At 34.0% G+C, this 17227-nt stretch overlaps 1 protein-coding gene across 1 annotated transcript in view; it reads right to left on the reverse strand.

Annotated features, from left to right (window-relative positions):
- The window catches only part of LOC121410032, a 34815-nt gene extending 18136 nt beyond the window's left edge, over nucleotides 1–16679 (reverse strand). The window contains exons 1-10 of the mRNA XM_041601852.1: nucleotides 16270–16679; nucleotides 13578–13665; nucleotides 9283–9374; nucleotides 7111–7331; nucleotides 5382–5588; nucleotides 4351–4638; nucleotides 3775–4002; nucleotides 2677–2974; nucleotides 2251–2429; nucleotides 1180–1650 (exon numbers count right to left, since the gene is read on the reverse strand). Coding sequence (XP_041457786.1) covers nucleotides 1180–1650; nucleotides 2251–2429; nucleotides 2677–2974; nucleotides 3775–4002; nucleotides 4351–4638; nucleotides 5382–5588; nucleotides 7111–7331; nucleotides 9283–9374; nucleotides 13578–13665; nucleotides 16270–16336 — 2139 coding nt within the window. The 5' untranslated portion in view covers nucleotides 16337–16679. The remainder of the gene's footprint in view (nucleotides 1–1179; nucleotides 1651–2250; nucleotides 2430–2676; nucleotides 2975–3774; nucleotides 4003–4350; nucleotides 4639–5381; nucleotides 5589–7110; nucleotides 7332–9282; nucleotides 9375–13577; nucleotides 13666–16269) is intronic.
- Between the last annotated feature and the right edge of the window lie 548 nt (nucleotides 16680–17227).

Here is a 17227-nt window from a genome sequence, read left to right on the forward strand (position 1 = left end):
GTGAAAGAAATAACAAGTGGAATGCCTCTGGCCGTCTCACCTGCATAACGCGGTTCAATATAGCAGCAGTGCTGACTTTGAAAACTACTCTAACTCGCACAAGATGTTCAGTGATACATGGTTACTCTTATGTCCACTTTTTATGAACTAGACCAATTAATCACAGAGATATGATGGTTATTCAACAAAAAAAAACAACATGGCCAAAGTTCATTGACCCTAAATGACCTTTGACCTTAATCATGAGACCTGAAACTTGCACAAAATGTTCAGTGATGCTTGATTACTATTATGTCCATGTTTTATAAATCAGATCCATAAACTTTCAAAGTTATGATGGGAATTCAACAGATACCCCCAATTCGACCAAAGTTCATTGACCCTAAATGACCTTTGACCTTGGTCATGTGACATAAAACTCACGCAGGATGTTTAACCTTATGTCCAAGTTTCATGAACTAGGTCCATATATTTTCTAAGTTATGATGACATTTCAAAAACTTAACCTCAGGTTAAGATTTCGATGTTGATTCCTCCAACATGGTCTAAGTTCATTGACCCTAAATGATCTTTGACCTTGGTCATGTGACATGAAACTCTAAAAGGATGTTCAGTAATACTTGATTAACCTTATGGCCAAGTTTCATGAACTAGGTACATATACTTTCTAAATTATGATGTCATTTCAAAAACTTAACCTCAGGTTAAGATTTGATGTTGACGCCGCCGCCGCCGTCGGAAAAGCGGCGCCTATATAGTCTCACTATGCTGTGCAGGTTAGACAAAAACCCATAAATTTTTCACTGTTCACAAAAAACAAAATTGAGATATTCACAAATGCTTTGATAATAATGGTAACTCATTATGAAATCTTTGGATAAACACTTATTAAAAAAAAATCGAAAAACGTTGGAGGCGATTATTTCCCCAAAGGCCTCTACTAGAATTGTAGATTATTAAAACAAATAAATTATAATAATCTGCAATGAACAACATTATAAGTTTACTTTAATGATGAGCAATATAACAGCAAAAGACAGTACATTTTGATCTGTTGTTGAAAGCTTAATGATTGTCTACTAAAAGGAACAGTGTTTTTATTTGTGTTCTTGCCTCCCCTACCTCTCCCAACAATCATCATTTGATATTGTAGACATTTCCTACAAATGTGACAATTACCTGATCAGCAGGGATGGTGGTGGTAACATTAACCGATGTACTCTGCGGACTTCCAACGACGACTCCAGAAGACTTTAGAGTAAACTCGACATTAACCGTACCAGGTCCGACACTTGACGGAATCCCAACCCAGACATCGTAATACACTTTGTTTTCACTCGTATCATCTCGTAGAGTCTCACGTCTTACCACACCAAGATTCAATGATGACGTAACAGCTCCATTTGTTGCTGTGATGTCATTGGAACAGTCTGGGCACGTTGATGAGATACATGGAAGGTTGTAACCGGACGAGTAAACGAATACACGACACATTGATGGTGAAGCAGCTGGTGAGGTGATGGTAGACTCCAATGTCAGGTCGTATTTACCGGATGGGATACCGATCTTGATACGGACTGGAAACGTTCCACCTGCTATTACTTCGCTTGCTTTGGCATTCACATAGTTGATATTGAAAGAACCACCAGCCTATTGATATGATCGAGAGAAATTATTAATTATGTTAATGATAAAAGATTAGAATTATGCCTATATTTGATATTGAAGTGTTGAATTCACAACAGAAGCTTGTAATCGAGCAAATGTTAAACATGGAATATGCAGGATTTATCACTATCACAAAACATTGATATATAAACTTCTGGGCCATCAAATTTTTCATCATATTCTCATCTTGAAAATTACAATAACATGACTTCAGTTAATGGAAATTGTGAACTTCATAATTAATGTCTTTAATATTTGCTACTTTCTGCCAGTGGGTTTATAAAACAGGATTAAAATTGTTTTACAACTACATGATTTAGAGTGAGTCTTGGAATTGTTCGCCTTATTGTTAAGACCTACAAAATTGTTCAAATCAAATAAAATAAGCGTTATTTTGTCTTTGCAATATACATATTATATCTTACACCGGAAACTTAAAACATTGTCGTTGAGATGTAACTCTCAAATGTGGAATAATTAAAGTTCTTGTTGTATCATTGATTTTTGAAATGTGATGCCAAAACAATGATAATGATAATAATTTCCTTAGATTATCTGTCAATTAAATGGAGAATGATTTACCGTGACAGAACTATCCTCTACGGCTGCTGTGAATGTGGTTGAATCAGATATTGCTATGCCATCAATATCAACAGATATACTGACAGGGTAACTGTTTCCAACTATCGCCTGAGCATTGCTAGGTAACCGTACGATGACATCCATGATTATTTCGCTATCGGCTGCATCATTCAAAGTTCCTAAGATTGGGCGTAAAGTATGAGCGAAGTTCATTTGAGTTATCATTATCAGCATTAATGATGAAATTGAAGAGAATATGAAGATTGAAAATTATAAATAAATATAACCTGGACTAAAGGAGATCACAAATCTCAAAAAGGAGACCAAAAAAAAATCAACAAGAATAAGACCAATGCCGAAAAATTACGAGTAAATCTATACAAGAGTAACCATATCTTAAAATATTATCGAATAAAATGTAAGTACCTCCGTTGACAATAGAGTTGAATGGGAAAGTGGCTTCTTTATTGGTTTTGTAGACATCGTCTGTGACGTATGATGCCATCACGTCCTCATTCTGAAGGCAAAATCCATCACCGTACGATCGCACACCGACATTACAGATACTTGCGACGCCATCTGTAGTTGGGCTACTGAAAACCTTAATAGAGACGTCACTGTTCATATCATAAATATTCATTGAAAGCGTGAAGACACCAAAGTCTAATTTGTTGATGTTGTTTGATGCTGGTGGGTTGATGGATACCGTGTTCTGATTAAATACCTGGAGATGAAAAAAAAAGAATGGAAGATAAAGAAATAATGAGATGAAACTAAAGTTGGAGCAATGAACAGAATATAGATGAACATCATAACAAAAACAAACTAAGATGAAACTGAGAAACCTTTAGAGGTTTTATGTCACATGTATCAGAACAAACAGCATCGACAAAGGATTAAAGGTGGACGAGGTCTTGACCGAACACTTATGACCCTTTCATACAATGCTTCCTTCAATTCCACATATTCTTAGCCATTATGTCCATAGCTCCATTTTTTTCACGCGAAGCTCTCTTAGCCCACTATACATCATTGGAACTGGATGATCTCTGTACAAAGACTATATGGCAATCACATAATTCAAGGGTTCACTTTGTTTTCTTCTTCCTATTACCCCTCTATCATTCCTGAATACTCTAATCAAGACCATTGTCCTCTTGCATGAAAGCGTACATCTATGATAAAGAGCATCTTCAATCAAAAAGGTTAACTCCATAATTGCCCAAGAGAGGTAGTTTAACGTCGGAAGTAACAGCATTCCGTTGGTCTGATTGATTAGGTTAAACTTATACAGCCTCCCTAACCTAACATTATTGGTTAAGAAAGTATTTGACTTATTTAGAAGAAGGGGGAACATAAAAAAAAAGAGAGAGAGAGGGAAAAGGTAGAGAATAGTGCTAGCAGGATTAGATAGAGACAAGAAAGAGACTGGAGGGGGTGGAGTAAGACTGACTGACTTAGGTCCTAAATATCAGTGTAGGCCGCACTATCATGTCTATGTAAAGAAGATGATGAAAGACTCACTTTGGTCGGTGCAGGTTGAAGGTAATAACCCAATTGGCCCACCCATAATAACGCTCCATTGGCGAACTCTACACCAGCAGTGATCCATCTGAGTTCGGTATCACTGAACCCAGCACGTGTATCATTGAGAACGGTTAATGCAAACTCTATCGTGATCGATGATGTCCCTTCAGCTATGCTTGCGTTGTTGTTAGTCACGTTACCAAGACTAAGGTATGCAGCTGTTGCCTGATACAAAAAGTGATGAGACGTGAACAGGATAAATAATATTATTCAAACATTACATGGTCACAATAATATAAATTGTTTCTATTTCTTTATCATAATATCTACCGTCAGTAAAACAAAACGTGTTTTGTAGAATGTTTATAAACAGGAAAAATGTAAGATTATGCGCGACGTAATGCGTTCGTGGCGTAAAGTGCCATTATTTTAATCGACAAGATCGATAGCAGTTTAAAACACACAAACCCAAACAGATAAAAACTGTTATAGACTAAGTCTATCAAGGAGTTATAAGAGGTCGGCATCTACAAAATAAGATATCTGGCGATATGTCACCGAAATTTCTCTCACCATGAATGGATTATCGGCGTCGAAATCATACGAGGGTGTGGCAATCTCATAATTGATGTTAGATCCTGCGTGTGTTACGCTTGGCGGACAAAGGATTCCAAAAGTAAAATTTCCTTCCTCAGCATAGAGTTCTACCTTAACATCTTCTGCGTAAGTACCACTCGGGATATCCATAGTCAACCTGAAGACTACTTTGATCCCAGCCTCGAGCTGGGTATCGTTGGCCTCCTCAGAAACAGCAGCAAGCTTGAAGTCTATCGTGTTATTCTCATTAACTTCAGTTAGATCCTGTCATGACATAGAAGATAACAAAGTAGTTATACTCGTACAATTCATGTGACGCGTTTTGTTGATGCATGAATGCATCATCGTCATTTTAGAATACGTATTGCTCGTGAAATAGAGATCTTTACTGATAAACATGACACGTCTGCCATAAACTTCATTCTTCTGTTCTTAGATAATTGGCTCATTACCAAAAACTTTCTATATGTTTGTGGTGGGTATATTAGCCTAATGCCATTTTCTAAAACAGTGCTACTTTATTGGATGTATTTCCGTTCAATAAAAACAGGTAAATCGTGCGGCTAACACGTTACATGTAAGTCTATACAATCAAAATAGTGTGATCTAAAAAATAATTATGAAAATAATAATAAATAAACAAGTTTACAGAAGAATTTTGAAGACTATCTTTCCTAATGTCAAGACAAATGAAAGTCATCGCGAATAATGTGCGCACTGATTCACCTGTACACATTGAAGATATCATGCAATTAAACAGTAACGAATAGGGTAAATAGACAGGTCTAATTTGACTGACAAAAGTTCGTTTCTCAGTAAATGATTAAATTTTAATACACCATGGCAACATGAATGTGGCATATTGATTTTCGACACTGTCGCTGAAAATAAGGTACACACTAATCCATAGCAGCGGCGTATTGAAAGGAATGTACATTTGGTCATGTTTAATGGGTGTTAATAATACCTGTTTGTATATATTCTTAAAACAATATTTGTCTTCAAACCTCATCAGCGACTGCTGCTCTTCTGTATCGATGATGAATGTCATTCTCGTCATCATCTATCTCATTGTCGACATCGGATACCAAGAGTCGGAAATGTTTTTCTGAATATCGGGTATCATTGGGGTTAGAAACCCGTATCGTTAGCAGGTATTCATCTGATACATCCGGGGGCTTGTGACGTAATCGAAGAGTTCCATCAACATCCATCTGTCATTTTTAAGAACAATTATGGGAATTATAAAAATAATAATATATTAGATTTATATAGCACACTTTCCATCTTGATTAGATGCTCAAGGCGCTTCAGAGCAGAACAAGAAAAAATATTCGCACATAATACATGTCTGTACAATAAGTCAATGCCCATCCTAAAACACTCCAGGTATGTTTTCAGGTTGCCCTTGAAGGTGGTCACTAAAGTCTGGGTCTTCAAACTGTGTGGGAGAGAATTCCACAGGCTAGGTCCTGCATGAGCAAAGGCCCATTCCCCACATGATTTCTTAGCAACTGGAATTGGTAAGAGATTAGATGATGAGGATCGTACATTTCTTGAGGGTTGGTAATTATGCATCAACTGAGGGAAGTACCATTGACAAAAAAATGAAAAATCAAAAGAAGGATTTTAAAGACTCTGCGTTTCTTTAGGGCAACCAGTGAAGAGTTTTCAATATATTTAATTATGTTTAGAATTTTGATTGCACACTGATTAAGAATAAGTCAGATGTTCAAGCTCCATCAACGAAATAAATTTCAAGATATCACTGAATCCAACGATCTTCTAAAACTATAAACTATCTATTATTTATTAAATTGTTTTATTCTATTACTTTTTATTAATTACTATTATTTGAATATTTCGGTTGTATAAAAAAAATAATGAAGGAATCGGGAACAGACATAAGTGTATAGTTTGTTAATGGTTAAAGGTAGCATTGTAACTAATAAAGCAAACTCAGTGTGTTTGATATACACTTCTTTCCAATCATCGGAAACGGATGAAAAAGAAACCATTTTGAGATAAATCACAGATCTTTACATTGCCTTCTTGGAGACACAACCTAATCTCAAACCCTCACCAAATACCACACCTCTTCCATCTCACCATACATTAACAGCTCTTTCCAACACGCCGTTTTTATTCAACTCCCAGCTTTAATTCTAAAATTTCATGCAATTTTTTCTTTATTGTCTTTTTATTGTTAGAGATGACTTTCAGACATACACGAATACATCCCTGTATTTTCACAGACTTGATTATCTATAGATTATTCGTTGAATGAAGATTGCATGGCATAAGTTTTTACTACAATGGGTCATAAAAGAATTGTCGTGAAATTTAATGAATAATTAATTTCGTCGATCAATGTCAATTTGAATTTGAGAATTTATAATGTATTTCTGTGAAAAATAGCTTTGTAAAATATATATTTTTTTAATTGTAAAGCAATTTGATCATTTGTTTGATATAATATAACACACACACACATGGATGATTTTTAAGAGGTATCATATTTTGAAATTGTTCATTTAATTTTTGAAATCTAAATCAGCTTGGCGTTTATCAGCAAAATCATTGCGTAGCTTCTAAATAGATAAAATACTGCATCGAATATTCGCATGCATCATTTAGGTAGCAGAATTATCTCCTTCAAATAATGAAATTATATCCTGCAAATGAAATATTGAACAAAGAGAATATTTCATCTCCAAATGAATAAAAATGAATTACCTTGAAGAGATTACTCTCTCCCCCTGTTCTTTGGTGGACGGAGTAAACAAAGTCTGCGCACGTACATTTCATTGTATCACCGCATCGAACGTCATGATCTTCATCTGTTGCTAAGGCGTAACCAAGCACGCTTGTTCCCCATGATGGATTGGTAAGCTGACTTCGATGTACAGTTATAGGACTATCAGATATTGAATGCAGTATTGGAGCGTGTTCGTTGACTACAAAAAGAGAAGGTAATTAAAGGACTGCGAGTCAGGCTAAGACTGGGGTTTAATTGAGGGGATATATTTCGTAGCCGAAAAAAGAAAGCATGCAATAGAAAAATGTACAATGATGAAAGAAGGGGGAAAGTGGAATAAGAGAGAGAGAGGGGGGGGGGGGGGTATTTGTGGGTTTTCGGTACATTTGTATTTTTTTATTAAGGTATCTCCTATACAATCAAATATATATATATATATATATATATATATATATATATATAATATTCTTCGTTTTGACCCCATAGAAAAAGAAATAGAGGGAAAGTAAAAAAATCTCGTTCACTGTGATCTTGATATCATTGCTTCTCATGTAGAGCCTTTCCTGTCTCTTTAGCCGATAAACGAAAACGTTTTAATAATTCATTTCATATGTCTTCATTTTGAAATGAATATAAATTCGAGAATTTCGTGTTTTTTTAGGAGACATTACTAATAAGAAAATTGTGTTTAACTGAATTGAATGTTATACAATTTCATCTCACAAAAGTATATATATATTTTCCCTTTTTTGAAGCATAAATACTCATTGACATTTCCGTCAAAAACGTCGAAACGGCCTATTTTTTACGCCGACTAGTATATCATGCCAGGAATTCTATACCATAATATGCGTATATTCCCATAAAATGTCATTATTTCGTGGGCAAATCCTGAACGAATTAAAAGCAGCTTAATTGAAATGAAAATTCAAATGAATATCAATTTGCTAACTGAAAAATGTCAATATTAGCATTTTCAATCTTACCAAGTGAAAATAATAGAGTATAAGGAGAGTAAAATGATGAATATTAACAGAGCAAATAGAAATGACATTGGCCCGAATATTTCATCCCAGAAAACACTTGCTGGCGTTCGCAATGACGTCATGATTTTTTTTACCCTAGCCAATATGCGTTTGTATGATATTATTATTAGGGGGCACTGGATCAGAACAAATCAACCTCCATAGCGATGACTAATTAAACAAAATCAATGTTTTATTCATTTAAATTGCACTGAGTAGACAAGGTGAGAAAGTGCACATATCGAATTATTCTAATCCATGGAACATTGAAAGTTACATCTACCAATATTCATTCCTCAAAGTGTATTAATTTAATATATATCTTTTTTTCACATTTTATCTAACTAATTTATACTCATCAAATTAGGCTAATGATTAAGGAAAGAAGGGGGGGGGGGATCGAGGCAAAAAAATGAGAAGGAGAAGGACTTAATACGGAGGAATAACGGCTGAGAGTGAATGAGATGGATTTTTAAGATGGATTTTATTTCAATCTCAAGAAAGTCGTTCAATTATTAAATAAGTAAAACCTGAAAATTCTGAAAAAAGAACATATGCATGATCATTAAGACAGTATTTCATTCATCATAATTAGATTAATAAAACAGAGATGTTTGTTCATATTCATGATAATTCTACATGAGGATCTTAATATTGCTCATAAAGAAGGGAGTTTAATCGATCAAGGAATAATTGTGTACAACATTATAGATTTCTGCTTGAATACAACCATTTTAATGTTATTTGGTCAAATGCTGAGTCATGGATATTTCAAAATAATCGAGAATTGATCGTACTTACAGTAAACCTTCAAAGCCTTTTTTCAGTAAGGAAATTATTTATCAAAATTTGGGTATTAATTTCATGTTTTGTGTTGTACTTGAGTATTTGTTGTATTCCCATTGTGGAATAAGAATAAACATTCAAATTAAAATTGTATTATACGGACAAAGAAAGTCGCACGTAATTTGTGAGAATTTAGGATAGAGAAACATGCTGTCATGGGGACAATTATGAGTTTAATGCTCTTACCACACCACCACTTCTAGTGAGAAAACAAAAACAATAATATTCAAACATTATTTTTTGTTGGAGCAATGAGGTAAAAAAAAATTAAAAGCTTACCATATCTGTCACACTTTGAACCATTCCAGCACGGATTACAGTGGCAAATACCATCAATGCATTCCCCATTGACGCAAGATGACGGTAGCAAACTGACAATTAAAAAAAAGGTATTTCATCATCATAAACTGAATGTCGGATAGTTATTAGGCCTAGTATATTGAGATTCAACATTATGATACCCATTGCCCATATTAAGAAAATTCCTGCTCAAACTATCACAACGAACAACTTCATCATTGGTCACAGTAAAGTAGTTAGCATATGGGCATTTCCACGCATTTTTATATTAATGTTATATTTGAAAGTACACGTAAAGTTCCAAGAACTTCCACTACTTCGTAAGTTTCGTGAGGACAGTATTCACAATTACTATGCAGACGCCTTAGTCTAAAGCCCTTCAGTGACAAAACAACCTTTGCTGAAAATCGGTGAATAAAAAGAGGAAAAAAAAGTTGAGCGCCTCTCACCTGCATTACAAGATACAATATACCAGCAGTGCTGACTTTTAAAACTGCTACACAAAAACGCCATTCACATAATAATACAATACTACGTTCATTGACCCTAAATGGCATTTGACCTTGATCATGATGTGACCTAAGACCTGTCAGTGATACTTGATTACCCCTATGTCTACATTTAATAAACTATATCCATAAACTTTGAAAGTTATGACAGCAATTTAATAATTGCCTCCAACATGACGAAAGTTCATTGACCTCCAACGACCTTTGACTTTGGTCATATGATCTGAAACTCGCACGAGATTTCAGTGATACTTGATAACTCTTATGTCCAAGTTTTATGAACTAGATCCATACACATTCAGAGTTATGATGGCTATTCCACACCCCCAACTTGGCCAAAGTTCGTTAAACTTTTGAATGACCTTTTACCCTGGTCATGTGACCTGGAACTCGCACAGGATGTTCAGTGATACTTGATTACTCTTATGTCAAGTTATTTGAATCAGATCCATAAATATTTAAAGTTATGATGGTAATTAAACAAATACCACCAACTTGGCCAAAGTCCATTGACACTGAATAATCTTCGACCTTGGTCATCTGACTTGAAACTCAGGCAGGAGTTTTTATGGCCAAGTTTCATGAAAAAGGTCCAAATAATTTAGAAGTTATGATGATATTTCAAAAACTAACCTTAGGTTAAGATTTTGATATTGATTTCCCCCAGCATGGTCTAAGTTCATTGACCCTAAATGGCTTTTGATCTTAATTATATGACCTGAAACTCAGACATAATGTTAAGTAATATATACTTGATTAACCTTATGTATAAATTTAATGAACTAGGACCATATACTTTTTAAGTTATGCTGTCATTTCGAAAACTTAACCTTCGGTTAAGATTTGATGTTGATGCCGCCGCCGCCGTCGGAAAAGTGGTGCCTATATTCTCACTCTTCAATGCAAGCGAGACAAAAACAGGGTCGTCCTGGAATCTCGACAAACAACATATTTGCATTTTTTCGTCCGGTCCGAATCTTTGGACGATCTGCTGTCACTGTCCACCAACTTTTGACAAAGACCTTTCAGCATTGTGATTTAGCTTGCATTTTTTCCAAAGGAATTTGGTGCGTTGTAGGAAGCGTCTGCACGTATAGTGACTGCGAAAACCGCTCAAGTACTGACGATCTCTACGTGCATTGTCCTAGTAGGTCCATGAGTTCTAAAACTACGAGGACAGTATTCCTAACAAGTGGAATACCTCTGGCCGTCTCACCTGCATCACGCGATTCAACATAGCAGCAGTGCTGACTTTGAAAACTACCAAACTCGCACAAGATGTTCAGTGATACTTGGTTACTATTATTTCCACGTTTTATGAACTAGACCAATACACTTTACAGAGATAGGATGGTAATTCAACAAATACCCCCAATGTGGCCAAAGTTCATTGACCTCACATGACCTTTGACCTTGATCATGTGACCTGAAACTTGCACAAGATATTCAGTGATAGTTGATTACTATTATGTCCAAGTTTCATGAATCAGATCCAAAAACTTTTAAAGTTTTAATTGTAATTTAACAGATACCCCCAAATCGGCCAAAGTTCATTGACCCTAAATGACCATTGACCTTGATCATGTGACGTGAAACTCATGCAGGATGTTTGGTGATACTTGATTAACCTTATGTTCAAGTTTAATGAACTAGGTCTATATATTTTCTAAGTTATGATGACATTTCAAAAACTTAACCTCAGGTTAAGATTTTGATGTTGATTCCCCCAACATGGTCTAAGTTCATTGACCCTAAATGACCTTTTACCTTAGTCATGTGATATGAAACTCTAATTGGATGTTCAGTAATACTTGATTAACCTTATGGCCAAGTTTCATGAACTAGGTCCATATACTTTTTAAGTTATGATGTCATTTCAAAAACTAAACCTTAGATTAAGATTTGATGCTGGCGCCGCCGCCGTCGCCTATATATAATAATAATAATAATGAAAAAAAAATCAAAGACGTTGAGGGTGTTCCGTCTTTATTTTTGTCCAATAAAGTCTGATGTACGTTGCTCACTTTTAAAAGGCATTGTTTCTTCACTTTTGTGCGCCATAATTTTCATGCAAAAGACCTTTATATATCGTTGTTTAAAAATGTATAAAAGTGAATTTCCCTTCGAAATTTAAAGTTATTAATAATGGAAGATTTTTTAACAACCATTAAAACGATGATGATTAGGAAAGAATGAGATCCTATTACGCATTTGTGTTTATCTCCATAATACTAATATGAAATAAGGCAAGAAAAAAAAACGAAATCGCGTTCGTCTCCGGCATCATATTGATGAATATTCAGATCAATAGAAATTATCATCTTTATGTCAGTATATAATATTATATTTCTTGGATAATAGCAAAATAGCGGGAAAAGGTATAAGAAATCAAACAACATACAGCGACTGGATAATGTTATGCGTTGCTATGGCGATATTAAACAAACTACATTATCATCTTAGTTTGGCGCCCATTTTCCCCCGCATATTTGCCCAAATTTATTGACCAGTGTGCTAGATGTCATGTACACTGCATCTGCCACAAAATGTAGACGTTTGATGGATTTGTATTTGGCAAACATTACTCCTGATACAGTCAAGAGATTATCATTTTATATCATTTTATAAGCATGTGGGGTGTTTAGCAAAGAATGCTTTTATTACTCGAAAGTCTTATGCATCTGTTTTATAATCATTATTGCATAGTGACCCTTAACGAGCGTGGCAGAATCAATATGGCGTTACCATAGTTACTAGTGTACGAGTATCAATTTCTAGTTTGTCATCGTGAAGTACCAGTATGATATGTCTGTTGCCTCTTCTACTTTGAAATTAATCGATGTAATTGATTAGTTCATTTCGATTGCACTCTCTTTTCTTAAATATTAGTTACTGTTTTTTTTTCATCTTGTCAGTCTCTAAATCTTTTGTGGAAATTATATTATACAATTAAGTGGATGCATGAATTAAAATGCTCATCTTGAAGCCTAGTGAGCCTGTAGTCTAATGTATAATGTGATATAATAAAGACTGAAGTGACAATATCGATACAAAAATAATGCTAACAAACAACAACAACTTCGATTGCAATAATACAGTTTTTGCCAACTGCGGCTACAACAATTATTTATACTACTGATAAAGACGATGAACAGTTCAACTCAAATTCTATTCAATTAAAAATGTCTTTATAATTGCTAATCAAACATGTTTACAATCGCTCATGAAAAGAACACCTGGAGCTGGAAAAATCATATTTACAAGTTGGTGTTGGCAAAATAAATAAATCATATAGTAAAAAACATAGTAAAATGCAGTTAAAAGATTATACATTTAGAAAGCTAATGTAAATCAGACATTAAATGCAATGAATGAATGAATGAATGAATTAATTAATTAATTAATCAATCAATGTATTAAAGGCAATGGATGAATAGAATTGATGATGATGATTAGATAAGAGAAGTCCTAAGAGAAAGAAAAATCAAACAAAGAGAATTAGATGAAATGATATAACATTTAGAAGAAGGGGAAGAAATACCAACAAGACCCACTAAAAAACAAAGATCTAAGGCAAGAAAGCTGATAATGAGAATAATAGTAACAATATTGACATTAATCTACTCTACACAGATCTATTGAAGGACGTGCACATATGTTCTGAATTTTTGATAATTAAGATCACCAAAATGGTCAAAAAGGCGGACAGAAGGATAATTGAAAATAGAAAACCAAAAATAATAGCAATAATCTTCAATCACTTACGATGAGCATGATTGATGTTGACATCCTTCGGGGTTCTCTTTAAAATCACATCTATCATTCTCTGTTGAACCACCATCAACATGGATACCTTCAAAGAAAATGATTTTACCAAACAAAACATTACAAAAAAGTAAATTATGATCATGATATTACACTAAAGCTTAGACAAAACGAGAATCGAATTTGAAAGAGGAGTGTTTGTAGGTACCTCATACAAAGCATAATTGGTATCAAGGTCCATTTCAAGATTATACACCATTTTATTATCAGTATCTTTTTGAGTAAAATTCGCTTTTTAAAAAAAGGCTGATGTTCGACAATTGCTTGGATGGAAAGTACCTTCTCTCTCTCCAGTGTTCTTCCTCCGCTAAGGTCGGAGATAAACGGCACCGTTAGAAGGGCTCTAAGTTGCAATCATGAAGTACTGAGTAAGTTTTGACGAGTTGTGTGGAGGTTGCGTAAGAAGTATAGAATAAGCGTATATGTAATTGGGCTTTTGTGTTGCTGCTAATACGCCCAGGAGGTAAAAAAAAAGATATGAAGCACGTTGAGCCAAACATAAAATCTAACCAACAAAACTAAATAAACCCTAATAATAATAATAATAATCCGCTTTTATATAGCGCTTGATCCATCGAACGACGTTTCTAAGCGCTTTACAGATATATTATTACCCCGGTCATCGGATTCAATCAGTCATTCCCGCACACAATGTGTGCACATCCTCCACTCCCTGGGGAGTATTCCCCATTATAAGTACATTAGTTTGAACAAAAAAAAACTCATTACAATCCTTACTCCAGCCTTGTGATCTCTGAGATATGAAGACCAGAGCAAATATCAGGTTCTCTTTAAGTAGAGAGGTCTTAGTAAAATGGATCAAAATTTCCAAAGTATGTAGATAATAATTGATAAATTAGACTCAATTATTCATAAGCAATACTGCACGCCAATTCCCTTGGATTTTGATCATAAATGAAATAAATTCAACTCTTGTGACATATTGCGTTTGGTTTGCACATATATATTTTCTAGGTTTCTGTATTCTTGCTATTAAGCATAAATGCCTCAAGTTTCTTAACATTTTCCAAAAAATAAATTTTACATTGTTTCAGGAAGATTATTTAATGTAATATACATTTCACTGTACCACGTTTCATTGTAATTATCTTTAAATTCCATCCAATTTAATCAAGGAATAAAAATAAGTTTATTAAGTATTAACATGAATAAATACTTTCGAGTCTAAATCAAATAATTCCACATCGAATAAAGCAATCCGTTTCTTCCTTAATTAAATTCAATAAAATATTGTATAATTTATAAAGCACCAATATTTAAATTTATAAAATGTAATGGTTAGAATGAACGATGTTGAAAATATCAAAATAGTGACTAACACTGTGAGTAAACTAAAAACAATTGTCTTCAGTGGGGTCCTGATAATGAGTTGATGATTACAATACTGAAAGAGTATAAAGGTTTCACTTCATTGCTAAATATTTTTATGTTGATCGTTGCTCAGAGAAATATTATCCATAGTGTAAAAGCGATAGCACAGTTTTATATTTATTATATTTATTTATTTTGTTTTATTTATTTTATACTGCAGGGTAGGCCTGTTCAGTTCTCAAAACTGCTTTACAAAGGCGCCCTGCAGTTTAAAATACATTTCAAGATAACTATAAAATATATCATAAAAAAACAATCAACGTCAAAAATACAAAATACAAACTATTCAACATCAGAAACAATTAACATCAAAAAAATTAGAGTGGGAAGTGACAATTTAAACATACAAGTACATAGCATTGTAAATCAATGGAATATTATTTCGCTCTTCATCAATTCGTATGAAAGGCTTTGCATATTTTTTTAAAAACTAGCAAGGAGGTACAGGCTTGTAAATTTGAAGGAAGTGCATCAAATAATTTGGGTCCGAAATATGCGAAAGATTTTCTTTTATTAATTAAATAAATGACGAAAGGACGTCTTGCAACATAGTTATAACCATTTCTTAGAGGTGTTATATCAAAGACAAAAAAAAACCCAGCAACACTGTATATATACTAACGCACAATGTTGGAATTAGAAAGGAAATATTTCCACGGTCTACTTGAGGCTTGCTACTTTACCATCTACCGTTGATAATCAAATGATTAACAAATATTTTTCAAATCATGAATGTCAATGTTGCGTTTTATTGGATAAGGTATTCTATAACATTAGCTATATTGTTTCAATTTAATTATATTTCATGTAAAGTCATTCAAATGTATACGAATATATAATTGTTATTAGTATAATACATTGCTATATACAATGGCCTAGTTCAGTATCAATCTATCTTTGAACTGATTTGCATTATAACGCATGAAGTTTAGAGATTAAGGGAGAATACTATTAAAAACCTCAAGATTCGTTACATTAACATAATTGATGTTTCTATACATATCAAATTTCTATTCCCATGTGAACTTTTCGTACATAAAATCTCCATTGTTTCTATTGTTATCGTCATTTGTATAGCACTGTTGTATTTTGTACTGTATAACGGTAACAAATATTAGGGCATATATATGCCTTATTTTATATTTTGTTTATAAATGAATGTAAAAACATCATTGCCATGGTTACTGAAACTTATTACCACTGAAAATATTACAATAAAATGAAGATTTGGTTTACTTACTATTGAATGTTGCAATGGAAAGAATAAGTCCGATTGTGCAAGCAAAGAATCCTGTATGTAAACCCATTGTCTGATGCTGCTTCAAAACTGAATTCCGTTTCAAGTTGATTCTGTTTCCAATCGAATTTTTAATCAGACAACGGTTTATTTTTTAGATATTAACAGTTATTCCACATAGCCTTCCTGCATTACATTGTACAATTTGACATAATTTTATGATATCGGTAGAGCGACTGCGATATTATTCGTCCAAGCGAAATTCATAATTGAAGAAAATCATTACTACGTGCCCATAACTGAAGTCAATATTCGTCCATCCCTCCTCAAATATCATCCATACTTGATCATATCGAAAGCCCGCGCGCTCCGATGCCTCGTAAATTTCATTTTCTTCGTCCGGATATGAGCGAAATTGAAGTTACCATTGTGACGTAGTATAGCAAACAATGGAAGGCTGAGGTCCCACTGCTAGGGGCTGAGTGAAAATCAATAATAATGGATGTCAATTCATTTAGCTTGTTCCATGGCACCGAGGCGATTAAATTATAGTCAAAGTGGGAACTAGCTACCGGGCAGATGAGATTTAGGTTTGGATTTGCATAATGTGTTATAATTTGAATGCGGTCATGCATTTTCGTATACAATCAGATGTGATCGATATGTTTTTTTTGTCCCTTAAACAGACATTGTGAAATGACATCCTTCTCAAAATTGAAACGATTTATCACCTTCTCCGTTTTCCTTTCATCATCCTCTTCCTTTCAGCTCTCTTTTACTACACTGTATTCTCTATCTTTCTATCACGTATCTATCTTTATAGGCTACATAATATCTCTTTGTCTCTCACTCTCCCCTTTCTTCTTCTATATATTCCTCTATATTCCCCTCTGTCCCTCTCTTGTTTGGTTGTTCTATATGTTTTTTTTTTTACTCCACCCCCATTTCGTCTTGTTTCCAT

This window comes from Lytechinus variegatus, chromosome 3, assembly GCF_018143015.1.
Source record: "Lytechinus variegatus isolate NC3 chromosome 3, Lvar_3.0, whole genome shotgun sequence".
NCBI classification, from domain to species: domain Eukaryota; kingdom Metazoa; phylum Echinodermata; class Echinoidea; order Temnopleuroida; family Toxopneustidae; genus Lytechinus; species Lytechinus variegatus.